This window comes from Scardinius erythrophthalmus, assembly GCF_964197995.2.
Source record: "Scardinius erythrophthalmus genome assembly, chromosome: 13".
Taxonomy (NCBI): Eukaryota; Metazoa; Chordata; class Actinopteri; order Cypriniformes; family Leuciscidae; genus Scardinius; species Scardinius erythrophthalmus.
Window position 1 is genome coordinate 8,962,968 of NC_138233.1, and position 16,397 is coordinate 8,979,364.

Genomic DNA, 16,397 nt, shown 5'->3' on the forward strand with positions numbered 1-16,397 from the left:
CCATTTGCGTCACTCAATCACTCGCTTTTTATTTAAAACAAATAGTTAAGAATGTATCACAAGTATTACAAAATAAAGAGTAGATTCAATGCATTCTAAAAGCGTATTTATTTATTTATTTTTCTATAATTCTGTACCCTATTGAAATCTTCAAAAGCGCCACAGCGCCATCTGTTGACAGCCACGGGTTCAACAGAGACAGTGGCGTCCCTATAAACAGTACAAGACCAAGTTCATTCATCTTGTTTACTTCGAGAATTATTCTATTACAAAAGTTTAGTTATGTACAAATGATTCCCATTCCATTCGGAAATACTCATATTTGGTTATTACGAGTGCTTGTCATACTGAGGTATGTTGTTTCTTTGTTTATCTTGATATCTCTGCTGTAAGTTTTTTTGTGTGTGTGTGTGGCAGCATTTCTTTAAACCAAAACATCCAAGTGCTATTATGATCATTATAAATAATTCATAAGTATATATTTCAGAAGATGTCAACTCTTGATGACTTTCAAGGAAATATAGCAAACAATATAAACACTATACAGCTAAAGAAACCAACTGACAAAACATCAGTTCCAGACTGAGATGTATTTGCACCTCTATGCACAAATGTGGGCACAGATTAGCATAAAAATCAAACATTCCAACAACGGTCTATTTTTAATTGACGTTCTCAATGTCTTGTATAAAACAGTTTTGAGACATTTTTGTCTGAAATTTAATTTACATTGCATAATATATCTGCTCCTCAAATGTATAATACACAATGTATGTTACCACAGAAAAGGGCAACCTATTTACAGGCTCGTCTAAATTCTATTTGCCCAAGACATTGATACAGTCTAATCCTGTACTTGGCCGGCAAAACAGGTCAAAGGTCAAAGGTCAGTCTAGCTGTGGGCCCCCCTAGCCCTCCGCTGCTGTGACTCCCTGCGTCGGTTAATGAGCTTAGTACTGACACGCAGTTTCCGCATGCGCAGCTGGCGCAGTCGGAGCTGCAGGTCTTTGGGAATCTTGTCTCCCTTGGCCAGGATCTCTCTCAGCCGCTGTTTTGGTGTCTTGGTAAGTTGGAAGTCGCAGATAGTGGGGTAATGCTCGTACTCGACCCTGCAACTTCGAGTGGCTGGGAAATATCCCTCTGCGGTCACTGTGATGTCATAGTCACCCGGGTTCAACAGACGCCAGAAGTCCCCATCGAAAGCTGAAAAAAGATGTTGATACAGATCTGAGTGTTATTTAAATGAGACCATTTAAGATGGTTGTTTTTTTCTATCCTAGTTATGCATATTTGTTTGATAGTTTTAATTATTCTGAGTAGCATTACCTGATCTTATGTGATGGTCGATGTCATCCACTTTGATGATGGCATCAGCGATGCCGGCTTCAGTGTCTTTGTCCCTAACCACTCCTTTGATTCCTCTGTGCACCTGTTTGACAAACATTGACAAATGCATTGATTGTATTGTTTTTAATGACACATTCAGGTGTTTAGACATATCTGAGACAAATGTTTAGTGGTTGCTGGGTTTTTGTTTGCGATATATTGTACCTGCTCCATGTAGACAAGGAGAGATTCTTTATTGTTCTCCCATTCTATAGGCAGCTCACTGGCATGAGGGAACTTATCACAGGACAGCTCCACGGTCACCTCAAAACAGTTGGTGTGCAGGTAACTGAAGTCATTCATGCCTACAGATGAAAACACAGGTCACATGAAGCGTTAAATTCATGTAATCAGGGTTAATACACACACACACACACACACACACACACACACACAAACATACACACACACACACACACACACACACACACACACACACACACACACACACACACACACACACACACACACACACACTCCAGTTCAAAAGTTGGTAAGATTTTGTAATGTTTTTTAAAGAATTGTCTTATGCTCACCAAGGCTGCATTTATTTGATATAATAAATACAGTAACCGCTATTATTGTAAAATATATTTACAATTTATAGTAACTTTTTTATATTTGAAACATATTTTTAAATGTAATTTATTCCAGTGATCAAAGCAGAATTTTCAGCATAATTACTCCAGTCTTCATTGTCACATGATCCTTCAGAAATCATTCTCTAATTTGCTGCCTTAAAGGTGGTATCAGTGATTTCAGGCCCAAAAATATTTTTATCACATTCATCTAATCTTTCCTAACGATCCGCTAGCTGCCCGCCCCATAAGCATGCCGTCAAAAAAACGCGTCTCTAGGGAGCCTAGGCTCTGTGATCTGCACACAAAAACAAATGGTTTAGCCAAACAATCAAAACCAAAACAAATAGTGTTCCAACCAATCACAGACAGGGGGAGGGTGTTGTGAGGTTTTGTGCTCGTGCACGTCTGCACGCGAAGTCAGAGCTGAAGAAAAAGCTGGCTCAAAACCTCACAACACCCTCCCCCTGTCGGTGATTGGTTGGAACACTATTTGTTTTGGTTTTGATTGTTTGGCTAAACCATTTGTTTTTGTGTGCAGATCTCAGAGCCTAGGCTCCCAACAGAGACGCGTTTTTTTGACTGCATGCTTATGGGGCGGGCAGCTAGCGGATCGTTAGGAAAGATTAGATGAATGTGATAAATATTTTTGGGCCTGAAATCACTGATACCACCTTTAAGAAACATTATTATAAATGTTGATGAATAGAAATGTCAAAAGATCAGCATTTATTTAAAACAGAAATCTTTTGTGACATTTTAAATGTCTTTACTGTTACTTTTGATCAATTTTATGCATCCTTGCTGAGTGTATATATATATATTAGGCAAAAAGTATGTTTTGGACCTTAGATGTAATGGTAAAGATAAAAAAATATAAGTGGCGTCAAATTATATTACTATATTTTCTTGGTAAAAGGGAAATAGTGTGTATAAATGAGGAAATTCTAGCTACAATATAGCATTGTATATCCATCCTGTATGATGAAATAACTTGGTAGATCTGACCATTCAGACTGATACACATTTCCCATTTCAAAATACAAATATGGTTTGAATAAAGTTTTTTTTTTCTTTTGTTCAGATTATGAATAAATTGACAGATTTGAACAAAATATGCTGATTCTTGCTGCCTGTCTGAACTTTAAAACCTTGATTTTCTTACAAAATATATAGTTTGTTGTTTCTTATATACTGGAGGTATATGCGTGCATCAATGAGAGTGCTTCATTAATTAACACTACCAATTACTGGCATGATGCATCTTGCACTGGTATTGCCACTTAAAGAATCAGTTTTAAAAAAGGGAATGCCACATGAAGGCTGGAAGATTGACAAGTTTGCATCTGACCCATTTCGTTGATTTTTTTTTTTATTTGATTTTTTTTTGTGCTAGGCCTTAATTTTTTACTTTCTTTTACTTTATATTTATATGTGAACTTTTATCAGCAAAGACTAAGTCCCTTGATGATCTAAAAAGCCACAGGAGCAGCAGTACTCACTGCCTGGTACAGTGTGCCAGTTCGCTCCATTAATAATGTTATTATGACGAAGGAAGTCCTCATTGTGGCAGGGCCTTCGGTCTGGGTTGGACATCACATGGTTGGTGCTGGCGTAAACGGTGGCCAGCCAGCGGAAAAAGCTGTCATCAGCGGTGGGCGTTTGCTCTTTAGGGGCCCAGTCTTTGGTCATGTCAAATGGGTACGTGACCACCAGCTCTCCTCCATGCAGATTAGCGCTGAGAACAAATGGTATAGTCTGCATCCAACTGATGACGGCTCTCGTTTCTGGAGCCACCTTCAATATAAAGAAAAGAATAATGTGATTTATTTAAAATATTATGGTCAAATTACATGAGAATGATGATTTGAAGTCATTTAAAGATGGAAGGGTGTTTGTTTTAATCAGTGAGATCTCATATATGATCTTTACAGAAATACTTTACAAAAGCTTCTTCTGAAGTGTAGTACTCTGGAATGGGAAAGTAGTGATTGATTAGTTTTGACTTGTCTGTTTCTAGCTCGATGGCGTCCCACATCACTGTGTTCAGATCTGCAAAGTTGTGATTCATGTCAATGCCTTCATAATTATAGCGACCCAGTGCCCATCCGGCCAGCTCTGAACCCTGTAAAACAAAACATGTTCACAAAACACAAGTGTTATGAAGTCGTTGATTAATTGAGTTTGTTTGTGCTTGGTTTAAAATATTTAAAGGGGACATATCATGAAAATCTTACTTTTTCCGTGTTTAAGTGCTATACTCAGGCCCCGGGCAGTCCCGACGCCATGGGCGGGCATTGGGGGGCCTGGCCCGCCCTGTGAGTCACTAGTGCCCGCCCTGGGCGAGACTGTCTCCTTTCACTAACTCTACGTCAAGTCCCAACCAGTCCTTGCTTGTTTGCACAATATTTTTTTTATCAATAGGTTAATGTTATAAAAAGTTATCATTTTGTATGTACATAACTCCTGAATAAAAATAAAAATGTGTTTGGTCTGATTTAAAAAAATAATAATTGTAAACAGATTTGATTGGTTTGTCAATGGTGAGTGCAGAAATGCAGGTGATAGCGGTCTTAATAAGTGAGTCATTGAGTCATTCATTCAAACGATTCGTTCAAAACGCTGAATCATTCAAAGCACGATTGAGTGTTGCTGTGAGACGAAATCTTTGTTTGGATTGGAACTATTTTCGCTGCTAAAATAGAACAAAAACAGTCAATTTTTTGTCTAAAATGTAAGTGACTTAATATTAATTACTTGTTTATTAAACTATGAAATCAGTGTCACATTTTCAATCGTGATTGTACTCAGCACTTTTGGTCATGTGATGTTGCTGAACTGTATCATATATTATAAATATAAAAACTCCACATTTTGAATTTTTACCGCAGTATGTTAACTGAGTTTTACATTTGCATTTAAAGGGACACACAAAAACAGTGAGTTTTTGCTCACACCCAAAAAGGGACAAATTTGACAAGCTAAAATAAATCATCAAAATTTTTTTACCAAACCCAAACATTTGAACGGTAGTGTATTGGCAGAGAAACATTTTGGAAACGCCAGAATATCTCTTGCTTTCCCATCGCTACCTTTTTGTAAGCCATTTCATAGCCATCAGGGTTCATCGAGGGCAGAAGATGGATGCGTGTCTCTTTGACTAGGTGAACTATGCGCTGATTTCCACGTTTGTACTCCTGGCATATGTACTCCATCAGGTTGAGCAGTAGTTCCCTCCCGAGCACTTCGTTTCCATGCATACCGGCCACATAGCGGAACTCGGCTTCACCTGCAGGGGGAGCCAAACTGTTTTTAGACTGTCAAGCTCTGTCACAGAAATTGGATTAGGTGTGCGCAGTTATTAGAAGTGTTATGGTACTTATCCAGATGTGTGGTTCTGTTTTGAAAAGTAACTCCATGCTTTGCCCAGATTCTCTCCACCTCCTCTATAGAGTGTGCTAACAGAGGTGTCTGAAATCTGGCACCCTCTCTCTAGCAGCTCAGAGAGGCAGACATCTCTGCTTGTCTGTTAAATGTTTTCAAGTTATTTTTTTTTTCATAATTAGTTGGGCATAATGTCTGTGGTTGACATTTTGTTTTAAAATGTAAGGGTTTTTATCAGTGGTTCTTTGGTGGGGAGAACAAAATGGGCAAAAAGAAGAGTGCCTTAAATTTTAGGAAAGAGTCAAAGCTATTACCTATACATATTCAATTTCAGAGGGAGAAAGATGTCAAATTTGCCATCACTCCTGCAGCCGTAGTATAAGAACACTCACACAGCAGCATTAACTAGTTTTCTGTAATTTAATGCCAAGGCAATATAACTTAAACTATAGTGTTTTAAATAAAAAAAAAACATACATAAAAAAAACTTAGCTAGATTTACAATGGTAATAAATGTGGAAATGTGTCATGTGTCACAAACAACAGTGATAATTAGCTGGGATACAGAGAGAAATATTACCGTTTTATCAAAAATATGCCGCCTTGATGACATTGCAAACATTTTAAAAATCGTACCGACCCCAAACATTTGAACGATAGTGTATTGGTGGAAAAGCGATACTTAAATGATATACTGTATAATGATAAAGAAGGATTTGTGACCTTTTTCAATTACAATATCATGAAATTTAGGATAAAATTTAGGATACAATGAAAAAAAAACAGGCACATTTATTGTGCCATCTCTCAGAATTTTTAAGCAAAAAACAGGAAATAGCCTATGTGCAGCTAAGCTGTGCATATCTAACCAAGCATGGATGATTTATTTCTATAAATATTGATTCGGCTTGCAGCTTGCTGCCTCTTTGTCAACCAAGAGAAGCACAAGTTGGGTCTGTTTTGACAGTGAAACTGAGCGTCATTAGGTTCAGGTCCTCTGCAAGGTTAAATCCCCCCTCCTCTTTCTCTGCAATATTTGGCTAACAGTTGACCCATTCAGTCTCAGAAATCTGGCTCTCATTAGCCTCACTGAGAAAACATCACCCATCCCGCCAAAGAGGAGGAATTTCCAGAGGAGTAACTAACTGAACTTTGACCCCCACATGCAGACACAGCATTGATATGCCATTGATTTAAATGCAGGCAGGAAACGCATGAGTCTGGAAACCCCCGAAACAACAAGCGACTGATTCATATTAAGCGTGCAACCAAAAAAGATGATATACCCATCAGACAGGCTAGGAAATAATGAGAATGTCTCCTCTCTTGTGTAGAGCACAGCAGTCATGATCTACAAATAAAAAATCATTCTCCAAAAAAATTTGTATTTATTTACCAGTAACGTATAAAATTTTCAAGACAGATGTGCCATGAACTGATTTCGTTGATTTGCTTCCTTTAGTCAATTTAAATTCAACCAAATTGTTTTGAGTCAAGACACCTTTATTTATATAGCACTTTATTCAATACAGATTGTTTAAAAAAAGTTTTACTGTGATAAACAGGAAAATTATGATTAAATGATGCACACAGAATTCAATTCTGCTCTTAAAAGAAAACAGTGTAATTTCAGTGTTGATTCAGTTCTGTTCAATAACTGGGTAAAGATCATCAAATATGAAACGAGTTCAATTAATCTATAAAGCAGCTCTCACAGTCTCTCTCAAATGCCTTGTAAATTTGTATGTGTTTGTTTATACAGTATATTCAATAAATGTAATATATACTGTTTTAATACTAATCAAAGCACCATCGTTTTTGATTCAACTATCATTAATTCACAGTGATCTATTGCAGTTAATTCCATCAGATGTTAAGGACGCTGTTTTGTATCTTTTTGTACTTTTTAACATTGTTATTCATCTCTGAGCTTGTTGATTTGGTTTAAGGCCTAGAACTTGAGGATCAAGGCTGCTGAAAAAGTAGGCTATTTGGTCACTGTTGCGCTTATTTTGTCTCTTTATATTTAGATATCAAAACAGATTTGAAAAGATTAATGTTTCAGTTAGATGGAGACCAGACAATGAAATTGAATACGAAAGGACTGTCAATGTGTTTCGAAAAAGCGCTTATTACAATAATGACATTTGGGTGTGTTATTCGACCTCAGACATGATGTGTGTGGCTTGTAACACTAGAGCACACAAATGCACTTTCATATTGTTCTCATTTCATAAGCACAGCCAACAAAAAGCTACTATATTTCCAAAGAGGCCATAACTTGTGGATTCTTGTAGGCTGGTATTTCTCCACTGTGCCTGGAGAGACTTTAGATTAATCAAGTCAAATCTCCTCTTAAAAAGAATCGCCACGTGCTTTGATCCACTCGTGAAATGCTCTATGATTTTATAACACCGAGTGAGGTTATTTCTTCCCACTTTCCTTCTCTAGACTCTTTCTGAGGTCTGCCGCCATGGCCTTCTGCGATTGCATCCCTGGCTCCAGCCTGCATTATGAGTGCTGGCAGGAGATGAGTAAACCACTGCCAGAGCTGGCAACCTCTCTCACCGAGGAACCAATTTCTAGCCCACAGGCCAAAGCAAACACTAGAGTTGCCCAGTGTAAATAGAAAGGGCAAATCAGACTGAATGAGAGTGAGGGAAAGAGAGGCTTTTGGGCTCTTTTCCAATTGCTATAGTTACAGCATAAAAACTGATAACTGCGCCCACGTCGAATCCGTGCCAAAAAAGAGCACCACAGAAAATTCCACATACCCTTTGTTGTTACATGTTCATTTAGTTCAATATATTTTACCATGTTTAAATCCATTCTGGAATTCCACAGATTTTCCCACCAAAATTTGCATTGAAAATTGAAAAGTCTGTATATTCCACCCGGGTATTTAATACAAAGATTTATAACATTAGAATCCTATAGCTTGAAGAGGGCTGGTATCATTTCCCCTTAAATTTACTCACAAAACAAGTTTACTAAGTTTTTTTAAATTGTTTTTAACTAGTATAGTTCAAACACATTGAAAGAATTGTTTTTATCCAATAAAAGGTTGCATTATTTTAAAGCAGTTGAAAACTTGTAATTTCTTGGATTCATCATAAATGTTTGCAATTTAAATTAGCCAGGTTAATGCATGATTAAACACTGTATAGTTAGTGGTAGGCTAACTCACCCAGCTCATGTTTGCCTGGATTGTCTGAGATTTCCATCACATACAGTTTAAGGCCCATGTAGCTTTTGCCAATGCTGTAAATGCGGGTGATATCAGGACACATCTCGTTCACAGACTTCATGAGCTGAAAGACACAAATGATGATCAACTTTTTCACAGCTTATTCTTACATTATATACACCAAGGACACATTAATTCAAAGTGTGAGTAAAGATATTTACAATGTTACAAAACATTTCCATTAATCTATCCATTCATCAAAATCCTGAAAATCAGAATATTAGAATGATTTCTGAAGGATCATGTGACACTGAAGACTGGAGTAATGATACTGAAAAATCTGATTTGCATCACAGGAATAAACTAAATTTTAAAATATAAAATTATTTTAAATTGTAATAATATTTCACAATATTACTGATTTTACTGTATTTTTTATTAAATAAATGCATGCAGCCTTTTTGAGCATAAGAGACTTCTTTCAATAACAATACAAATCCCAAATTTCTGAAGTATGACAAAGCACAAGTATCCAGGACTGGAGAATAAACTAAAACATTCCTTGCATTTATCTTTCTGTGTGTATATAAATGTGGTTTTTGTTACCTGCCCGCAGGCTTGTGTTAATGTAGACACTGTTGCATGATGGTGGTCAGACTGACCGCAAGCGATTCGCAAGGCAGCTCATATACTGACGTGAAAATCTGGGAAAATGTTTGTTTTCTAGCCAGGGCTTGGTTTTTAGATCATGCAGTCATCCATCTCTGTCAATCTGAGGTTGGACTGTTAGCATGTAGGGCTTCACACTTTAAAGAGCAATTTATGAATCATAATTCTCCTTTCAATAGCAAATCACTTAATTTTAAATATATGTAGGTATTGTTATTTTTAATGGTCAGTATGTCAGTGGGTTGCACCATTTCATGCTGACTAAGCAACAACAACAAAAGAGGAGAAAAGGCTCCATCTTCCTCACCTTCCTCATCTCTTTGTAGTTATGATGTCTGAAGTCCAGTTTGTCCTTGGTGCCTTCCTCAGCTTGCCACGGGTAGATATTGTTTGGATCTTAAAACACGATGTACAGTTCATGAAAATTAAGGTCTGTTCACACCAAGAAATATAACTATAAAGATGACCATAATGATAAATATTTGTGTCAACACCGTTGAACGTTAACGCTGCTATAAATGCTCAAGCTCTTAAAAGCTTAATGGATTCTGATTGGCTGCCGATGTTTTTATCGTTCATCAGCTGGAAAAAAATCATTTTGAAAGTGATTCCAATGATATCGTTCCTCTGTGCCATTATCGTTATAGTTGTGGTGTGGAATCTATCGCTATCATTATAGTTATTGTCCTTGGTGTGAACGGGCCTTTACTGTGGCCATTTTTGCCCCTAACAAGGATGCTAAACACAGTCTGTAGCGTTTATGATGTGTAAAAGAAAGACCTTGCATATGTGAGATCAGTGAAAGGTTTGTGTTTGGCATACCTGGCAGCTCACAGCCCATAATTTCAGCTCTCAGGCAGATGGTCCCATTCTTAAACCAGGTCTGAGGGTTAATACGTATGTATTGTGCCACTGCTGGTTTGGGCAGAATGGCCAAGACTGACGTTTCGGTGTCCTTGTTCCCCTCAAACACCTGTTAGCATACAAGATCACTTCTGGTGAGTGATCCTATTGATGCGATCCAAGTGACATTTGCCAGTGGCAGCTGGCACAGTCAGTGTCCAAGGAGGGCACACGAGAGGCTGGCACAGTTCAGTACGCAGTGGGCAGGCTATTCTTTTCAAAAGAGCCGCTTAACCCTGCCAACTACTGCCAGCGCCTGCCTCCAACCTTTGTTAGTATAAAAGACTCTGTGCCAGCTGGAAACTGAATGGATATAATGATGTCACAAAGATACTGAGGCTAATATACACCAGCAGAGGTGAATGGCACAACCTACTGTCTGGAAAAGGGGGCTTATTTTGGGTGATTTCTGTTAAATGAGAGTAAAATTGTAATGTAGCCTCATAATACTATTGTTCTTCAATTGTTCTCTGAAAATACTGTAACTCTCAGAACTAAATTTCAAGTCCAAAGAGATTATTTATTAAAAATAAGCTGCAAAAATGGCCCCTTTCTGACATCATATTATTACTCTGAATCAACACCAATGCTACAATTTTCTAGATGTCATAATCATTTGTTAGCAAACAAGTATATATTACTTCAATGAGTTTATTGTTTCTGCCTTAAATTATTACACTGATTTAATACATTTTTAGCTAACTGTGATTTGTATAGGTACATTTCTGAAATGCATAACTAAGACAGTTATCTCTGATAACAGATTTGTAACGTGGATGCATTTTCTGTAAAGCTGCTTTGAAACTATGTAATTGTGAAAAGCGCTATACAAATAAATGTGAAATTGAAACTGAATTATGTAAATAATTTATTTAGGGTAATATACACTTCTGGTCAAACGTTTGGAATAATTAAGATTTTTAAAAATATTTTAGAATGATTTCTGAGAAATGTGAATGTGACACTGAAGACTGGAGTAATGGCTGCTCAAAATTCAGTCACAGGAATAAATTACATTTTAAAGCATATTCAAATGTAAAACGTTTCACAATATTACTGTTTTACTGTATTTGTCATCAAATAAATATGGTACTGGTGAGCAAAAGAGACTTCTTTCAAAAACATTACAAAATTATTCCAGCTTTTTGACCGGTAGTGTTTTTATTTTATTTTTTACAGTTGATGGTAAAGAGAACAACATACCGCCTCTTCTGTCCCATTCATGCATGGCTTCCATTTAATGGTGTCATTGCTAACCAGAACTTTGAAGGTTTCTACATAGTCCCAGCTACAAATTAAGAGAGACATTGTTATTATTGCAATTTAACATTTTGTTTTAATTATGATATTATGGTAGAGACATGTATCAGGATATGAAGTACCTCCATATAGAGCTGCGACCCTGTAGTATCACTGCTGTGAACCGTGTGAGCTTCTTGGCATCTACCTGTAACCATTGGTTCTGATCTTTATACTGGGCACACCAAGCTCCGTCATAGATATCCCCATCCTCCACACCAGACTGCAAAACAAGAAAAGAAAAACGATGAAACAATGCTTATGTTAATAATATAAACACCGAAAACTGCAGAATATGCTGATGAATACATCATTGATGCTATATTGATGATGACATGCATATACACTACCATTCAAAAGTTTGAGGTCGGTAAGATTTTTTATTAATTTATTATTAAGATTATGTATTTGAAAGACATCTCTAATTGCTATGGCTGCATATTTTAAAAATAAAAAATACAGTAAAATAGTAATATGGTGAAATATTATTACAATTTAAAATAACTCATATTTAATCAGTCATATTTTCATTCATTTTAAAATGTAATTTATTCTGGTGATGGCAAATCTGAATTTTAAGCATCATTACTCCAGTCTTCAGTGTCACATGATCCTTCAGAAATCATTCTATTATGAGATTTAAACACATTAAATGTTTTCACATAAGAAAACATTTCTTAATATTATTAATGTTGAAAACAGTTGTGCTGCTTAATATTAAAGTTCAAAAGTACAGCACTTATTTAAATTAGATATGTTTTGTGACATTATAAATGGCTTTACAGTCACTTTTGATCAATTTAATGTGTCCTTGCTGAATAAAATTAATAACTTTTTTCCAAAAACAACTGACCTTACTGACCCCAAACTTGTGGGCGGTAGTTTGTGTTTATATACAGAATAAATATACATATGAGGTTTATTCTGCTGTGTGGCCCACCTGTATGTTGAGTCGGCCCCTGTGTGGCCCCAGGCCCATGCGCTTATAAGAGGAGGCTTGAATCTGCGAGTCTTTAACTTTCAAAGACTCCAGACCCAAAGGAGGACACTCTGAGAAGGCAAAGAGATGATTTAAAGAGGAGGAAGGAAATAGAGAAAACGATTGAGAGCACAAGCATCATATCATGTGCCCCTCAGATGTTTTGAGCCAATGGGTTTTGAATGCAATTTCTAAAAAACATTTGAGTAAAATCAGTCCATAATATTTGACAGTCGATGCAGCTGCAGGGCAGACAGGAAACTGTTGTTTAGAGGAGTTCAGCTTGTCCCATCTGCTTTCCAAATACTTTCTCTCTTTTCTTTCTTTAAAAAAAAAAACTGTGTTTTTGAAGCCTTTAGGATCTGTAAACTGCTACTCCAATGTGTGACAAATCCTGCACAAATGGTTGAGATGGATGTGCCCTGTAATTTAACTTTATAACAGGAGAGGATCTATGTTTGGTTTGATTCTTTCTTCAAATGCACCTGTGAAACTATACCAACGAGTCAGGCGTTCATTATAAAGTCAAGCATTCTTGTAGTAGCCTAAACAAAACAAATGAATTATATTGTGGACTATAAACTTAAAAAACTACATCTGAATTCAAAATGATGAAAAATATTTCTATCACTTATTATACATGTTATCACAAGTACTATATGCAAACCATGGAACAATACAGAATTGCTTTCCACTCACTGATCTCTATATAGATTATAGATATTATATGATATCATCTATATTATAGATCAGTGTTTCAACTAGTTTCAAATAGAATCACCCCTTCCAACACCATTAACTTGTGTATCATCTATAATTTTGAGTTTCCCATTTGTAAATATAACTTTGCTTGGTAGTTCATGTGCTTGGAACTCGTCGTTTTGATATTTCCGACTCTACTTGAAGGGCACATCATTCACAGGCCCTCTAAACAACTTTTTAAACACAAAACTGGTCATAATATGAACATGGTTTGCTTCAGCTGCTTTGAGCACTCTTATTAAAAAAAAAGCATTCAATCCTATTCCTATAAAACTTTGACTTGTGAACAAAAGAAGTTTCAAAAGCAATAATTGACTAACTGCATGCGATATACCACTTCCTGCCACGATGTTTCGTTTATAATATAATAATAATTGATATACAGTACTTATACCGCAGTATACACACGCCTTAATGCCACTCAAATAAAATGTGTGCAGGAAATCCTGCTCATGTTGTTTATTAATAATTTCCAGTAGAATTTACTGCTGCTTGGGGACGTCATGCTCTTTTTATGCAAGTTTAAAGATTCTTTACTAACTTATTTTTTATATGTAGATCTTCCAGTTAGCCCTGTGAACCTTTTTAATGAGCAAAAAGCTTGGATAGCATTTCCATAAATAAATATCTTGTTACTGGTTAGCGTTATTGCAGCTGATTGTGCCTGTTGCATTCAAACTTTTGTATCAGGACATCATGTAAAAGTGATCAGGCTCTCAGTGAGAAAAATGCACATCTGGTTCTTGTGGGTGAGTCAGTCTGATGGTTTGCGGAGTCAGCATTCCTTACCAATTCATCTGAAAGTGGGGAGATTTCCTGGCACTGATGGTTGTTTAGATGGCCCAAATACTTTGACATGGACTACTGTCCTGTTGCCCTTACAATTGTTTTATGCTCCAAGTGGACAGAAAGCACAGTTGTGGAGTGAAATGCCACTGGGCTCATCTTTAAGAGGTGTTTGGAGAGGTCTGGATGGGCTTCTTACACAACCACCTCCCCCTACAAATCAGCTAAAACACCCCAATTCTGCAGAACATAAAAGAAGTTGAAAAGATGAGCTGTTGCTTGTGATGCTTCATCGAGACGATTTGTTCTTGAATGGGTCTGTCTTCATAATAAAGACTTCAACTGTAGCTTTAGGCCTATATTTCCAGCAGATGTTTTGCACATCCTCATCTTAGTCAACTTGATACAACATGCGGTAGCCTACATGACCAAAGATTTTCTCATAATTCTGACCATAGAATTCCTTGAATATAATCTATGGAAAATCATGCTTTTCAGCTCTGTGGTTTGTTTAGTGGAGAAAAGTAGTTCACTGACTGAGTGACCCAAATGGCTTTTGAAACAGGAAATGGACTATTAGAGCAGTGTTTTAATATGGCCAGAATTATGTAACAATGCTTGCAAGCAAATTTATGAACTGATAATCTGGGAGTTTTTCTTTTTCTTTTGTTTGATGATGCATAGATATATAGATCGATAAATGGATGGATGGGTGATGCATAGATAGATAGATAGATAGATAGATAGATAGATAGATAGATGGATAGATGGATGGATGGGTGATGCATAGATATAGTAGTTAGATGGATTGGATGGGTGATGCATAAATATATAGATAGATAGATAGAAGGATAGGTCATGCATAGATAGATAGACAGACAGACAGATAGATTGATAGATGGGCGATGTATGTATAGATGGATAGATAAATCACATTTACTTACCAAATACCGGTGGTTCTTCACTTTCTTTTTCGTGCCAAACTCTCCGTTCCGCGTTTTTATCAATGTTTTCATTCAGGTTCTCTGTGTGGAAGCGCGCTGGGCTGGTCGTCGTCCTTGTGGCTGTTACTGTTGGCTTCACTGTTGTTGGTTTAAGGGCTTTCGTGCTCACCTCAGTCCATTTCAATGTGGGCTTCAGAGTTTTCGTGGGTTCCTTTGACTTGAATGGCTTCACTTTCGTGGGTTTCAGAGCTCTGGTGGTCGCCTGGGTCTGGTTGGGTTTAAATGTCGTGGCTTTCAGAGTTTTGGTGCTGCCCTCAGTGGGTTTCAGAGCTCTGGTGGTCCCCTGGGTCTGGTTGGGTTTAAATGTCGTGGCTTTCATAGTTTTGGTGCTGCCCTCAGTGGGTTTCAGAGGTCTGGAAGTCGCCTCAGTGGGTTTGATCGTCTTGGAGAATCGGCTCACCTTGATAGGTGAGATGTTTCCATAAGTGCCGGTTCTCGCGCTTGCAGTGGCAGATGTTGTCTGAGTGTCATTTAAGTTATATGATTTTTTAAGAGAATGTGAATTAGTTACTCCTCCAACTAAAACAACAATAAAAGTTAACAAAGATAAAAGTATAACGGTTGGTGCCATGGTTCACTCACTGTTTACTCCTTACTAATGTAAAATCCCCCCCAGAAATGTTGCTTTATCCGAACGCATGAACCCCGTAATGTTGCAAAATCACGCGCCACTCGAGTTGCAAAGCAAATGTGAGACCATATTACTGTGAATAGAAGGAGAGTGTGTTTGAGGGGGAAATGTGTGCCGCACACATTCCTTCGCTGAATTTCTGTTATTGCGCTTTTTTTCGTTAAAAAAAATCACATTTTGAGCATCACGCCAAATGTTATATATTGTTTTAACGCTATTACTTGTGGCATTTCTTGCCATTTTTTCCACTCAAAAACTGTTGAAGGCTTGTACTCCCAGTTAATTGTAGCGGCGCGCCATCTAGTGGCAACCACAGATAATACTTTTTTAATATTAATAACTGATTGGAATGTTAACATTGGGAAAACACATGCTTTGTACACCTAGACCTTTTATGTCTGACCTGATATGTCTGATAAACTATTCTCTAACATAAAATTAACCTATTATGAAGACGTCAAAGAATATTTTAAATTATCAACAGCCTTTATAGCCTAGTTGTGTCGGTGTGTCACATATTTTGCATGCTAACCTGTTAAATTTTAATTTTATCCCAATTACAAAAATGTAAATTTCCTTAACATTTTCGACGTCAGAGAAAAATCATCATTTGAACGCATTCTTCAGCGGTGCGGGAAGTAAGTAATCTTGTTTCATTCTCCATATTTTTTACTAATATATATTTATTTCATTTATTTGTATTATTCTTTTCCTTCAATTTATCAGTTGTAGCCTATATTTCATTTTTATTTTCGTTTAATTTTGTCATACACTTCTTATAATATTTTTTAAAAAACCCATGTGCTACATTTCTGTCTTGCATTTTTCT

The 16,397-nt window shown here is 36.8% G+C and overlaps 1 protein-coding gene across 1 annotated transcript; it reads right to left on the reverse strand.

Moving 5' to 3' along the window:
- Positions 1-6: 6 nt before the first annotated feature.
- cpxm1b (carboxypeptidase X (M14 family), member 1b) lies at positions 7-15,819 on the reverse strand. The gene is made up of 13 exons (XM_081382572.1): positions 14,878-15,819; positions 12,347-12,456; positions 11,490-11,629; positions 11,311-11,395; positions 10,027-10,177; positions 9,512-9,600; positions 8,536-8,659; positions 5,057-5,253; positions 3,910-4,089; positions 3,467-3,761; positions 1,552-1,691; positions 1,327-1,429; positions 7-1,203 (listed from the first exon to the last, which is right to left on the reverse strand). Exons 1-13 carry the CDS (start codon positions 15,506-15,508, stop codon positions 893-895), a joined length of 2,556 nt encoding a protein of 851 aa, XP_081238698.1. The 5' UTR covers positions 15,509-15,819; the 3' UTR covers positions 7-892.
- Positions 15,820-16,397: the final 578 nt, after the last annotated feature.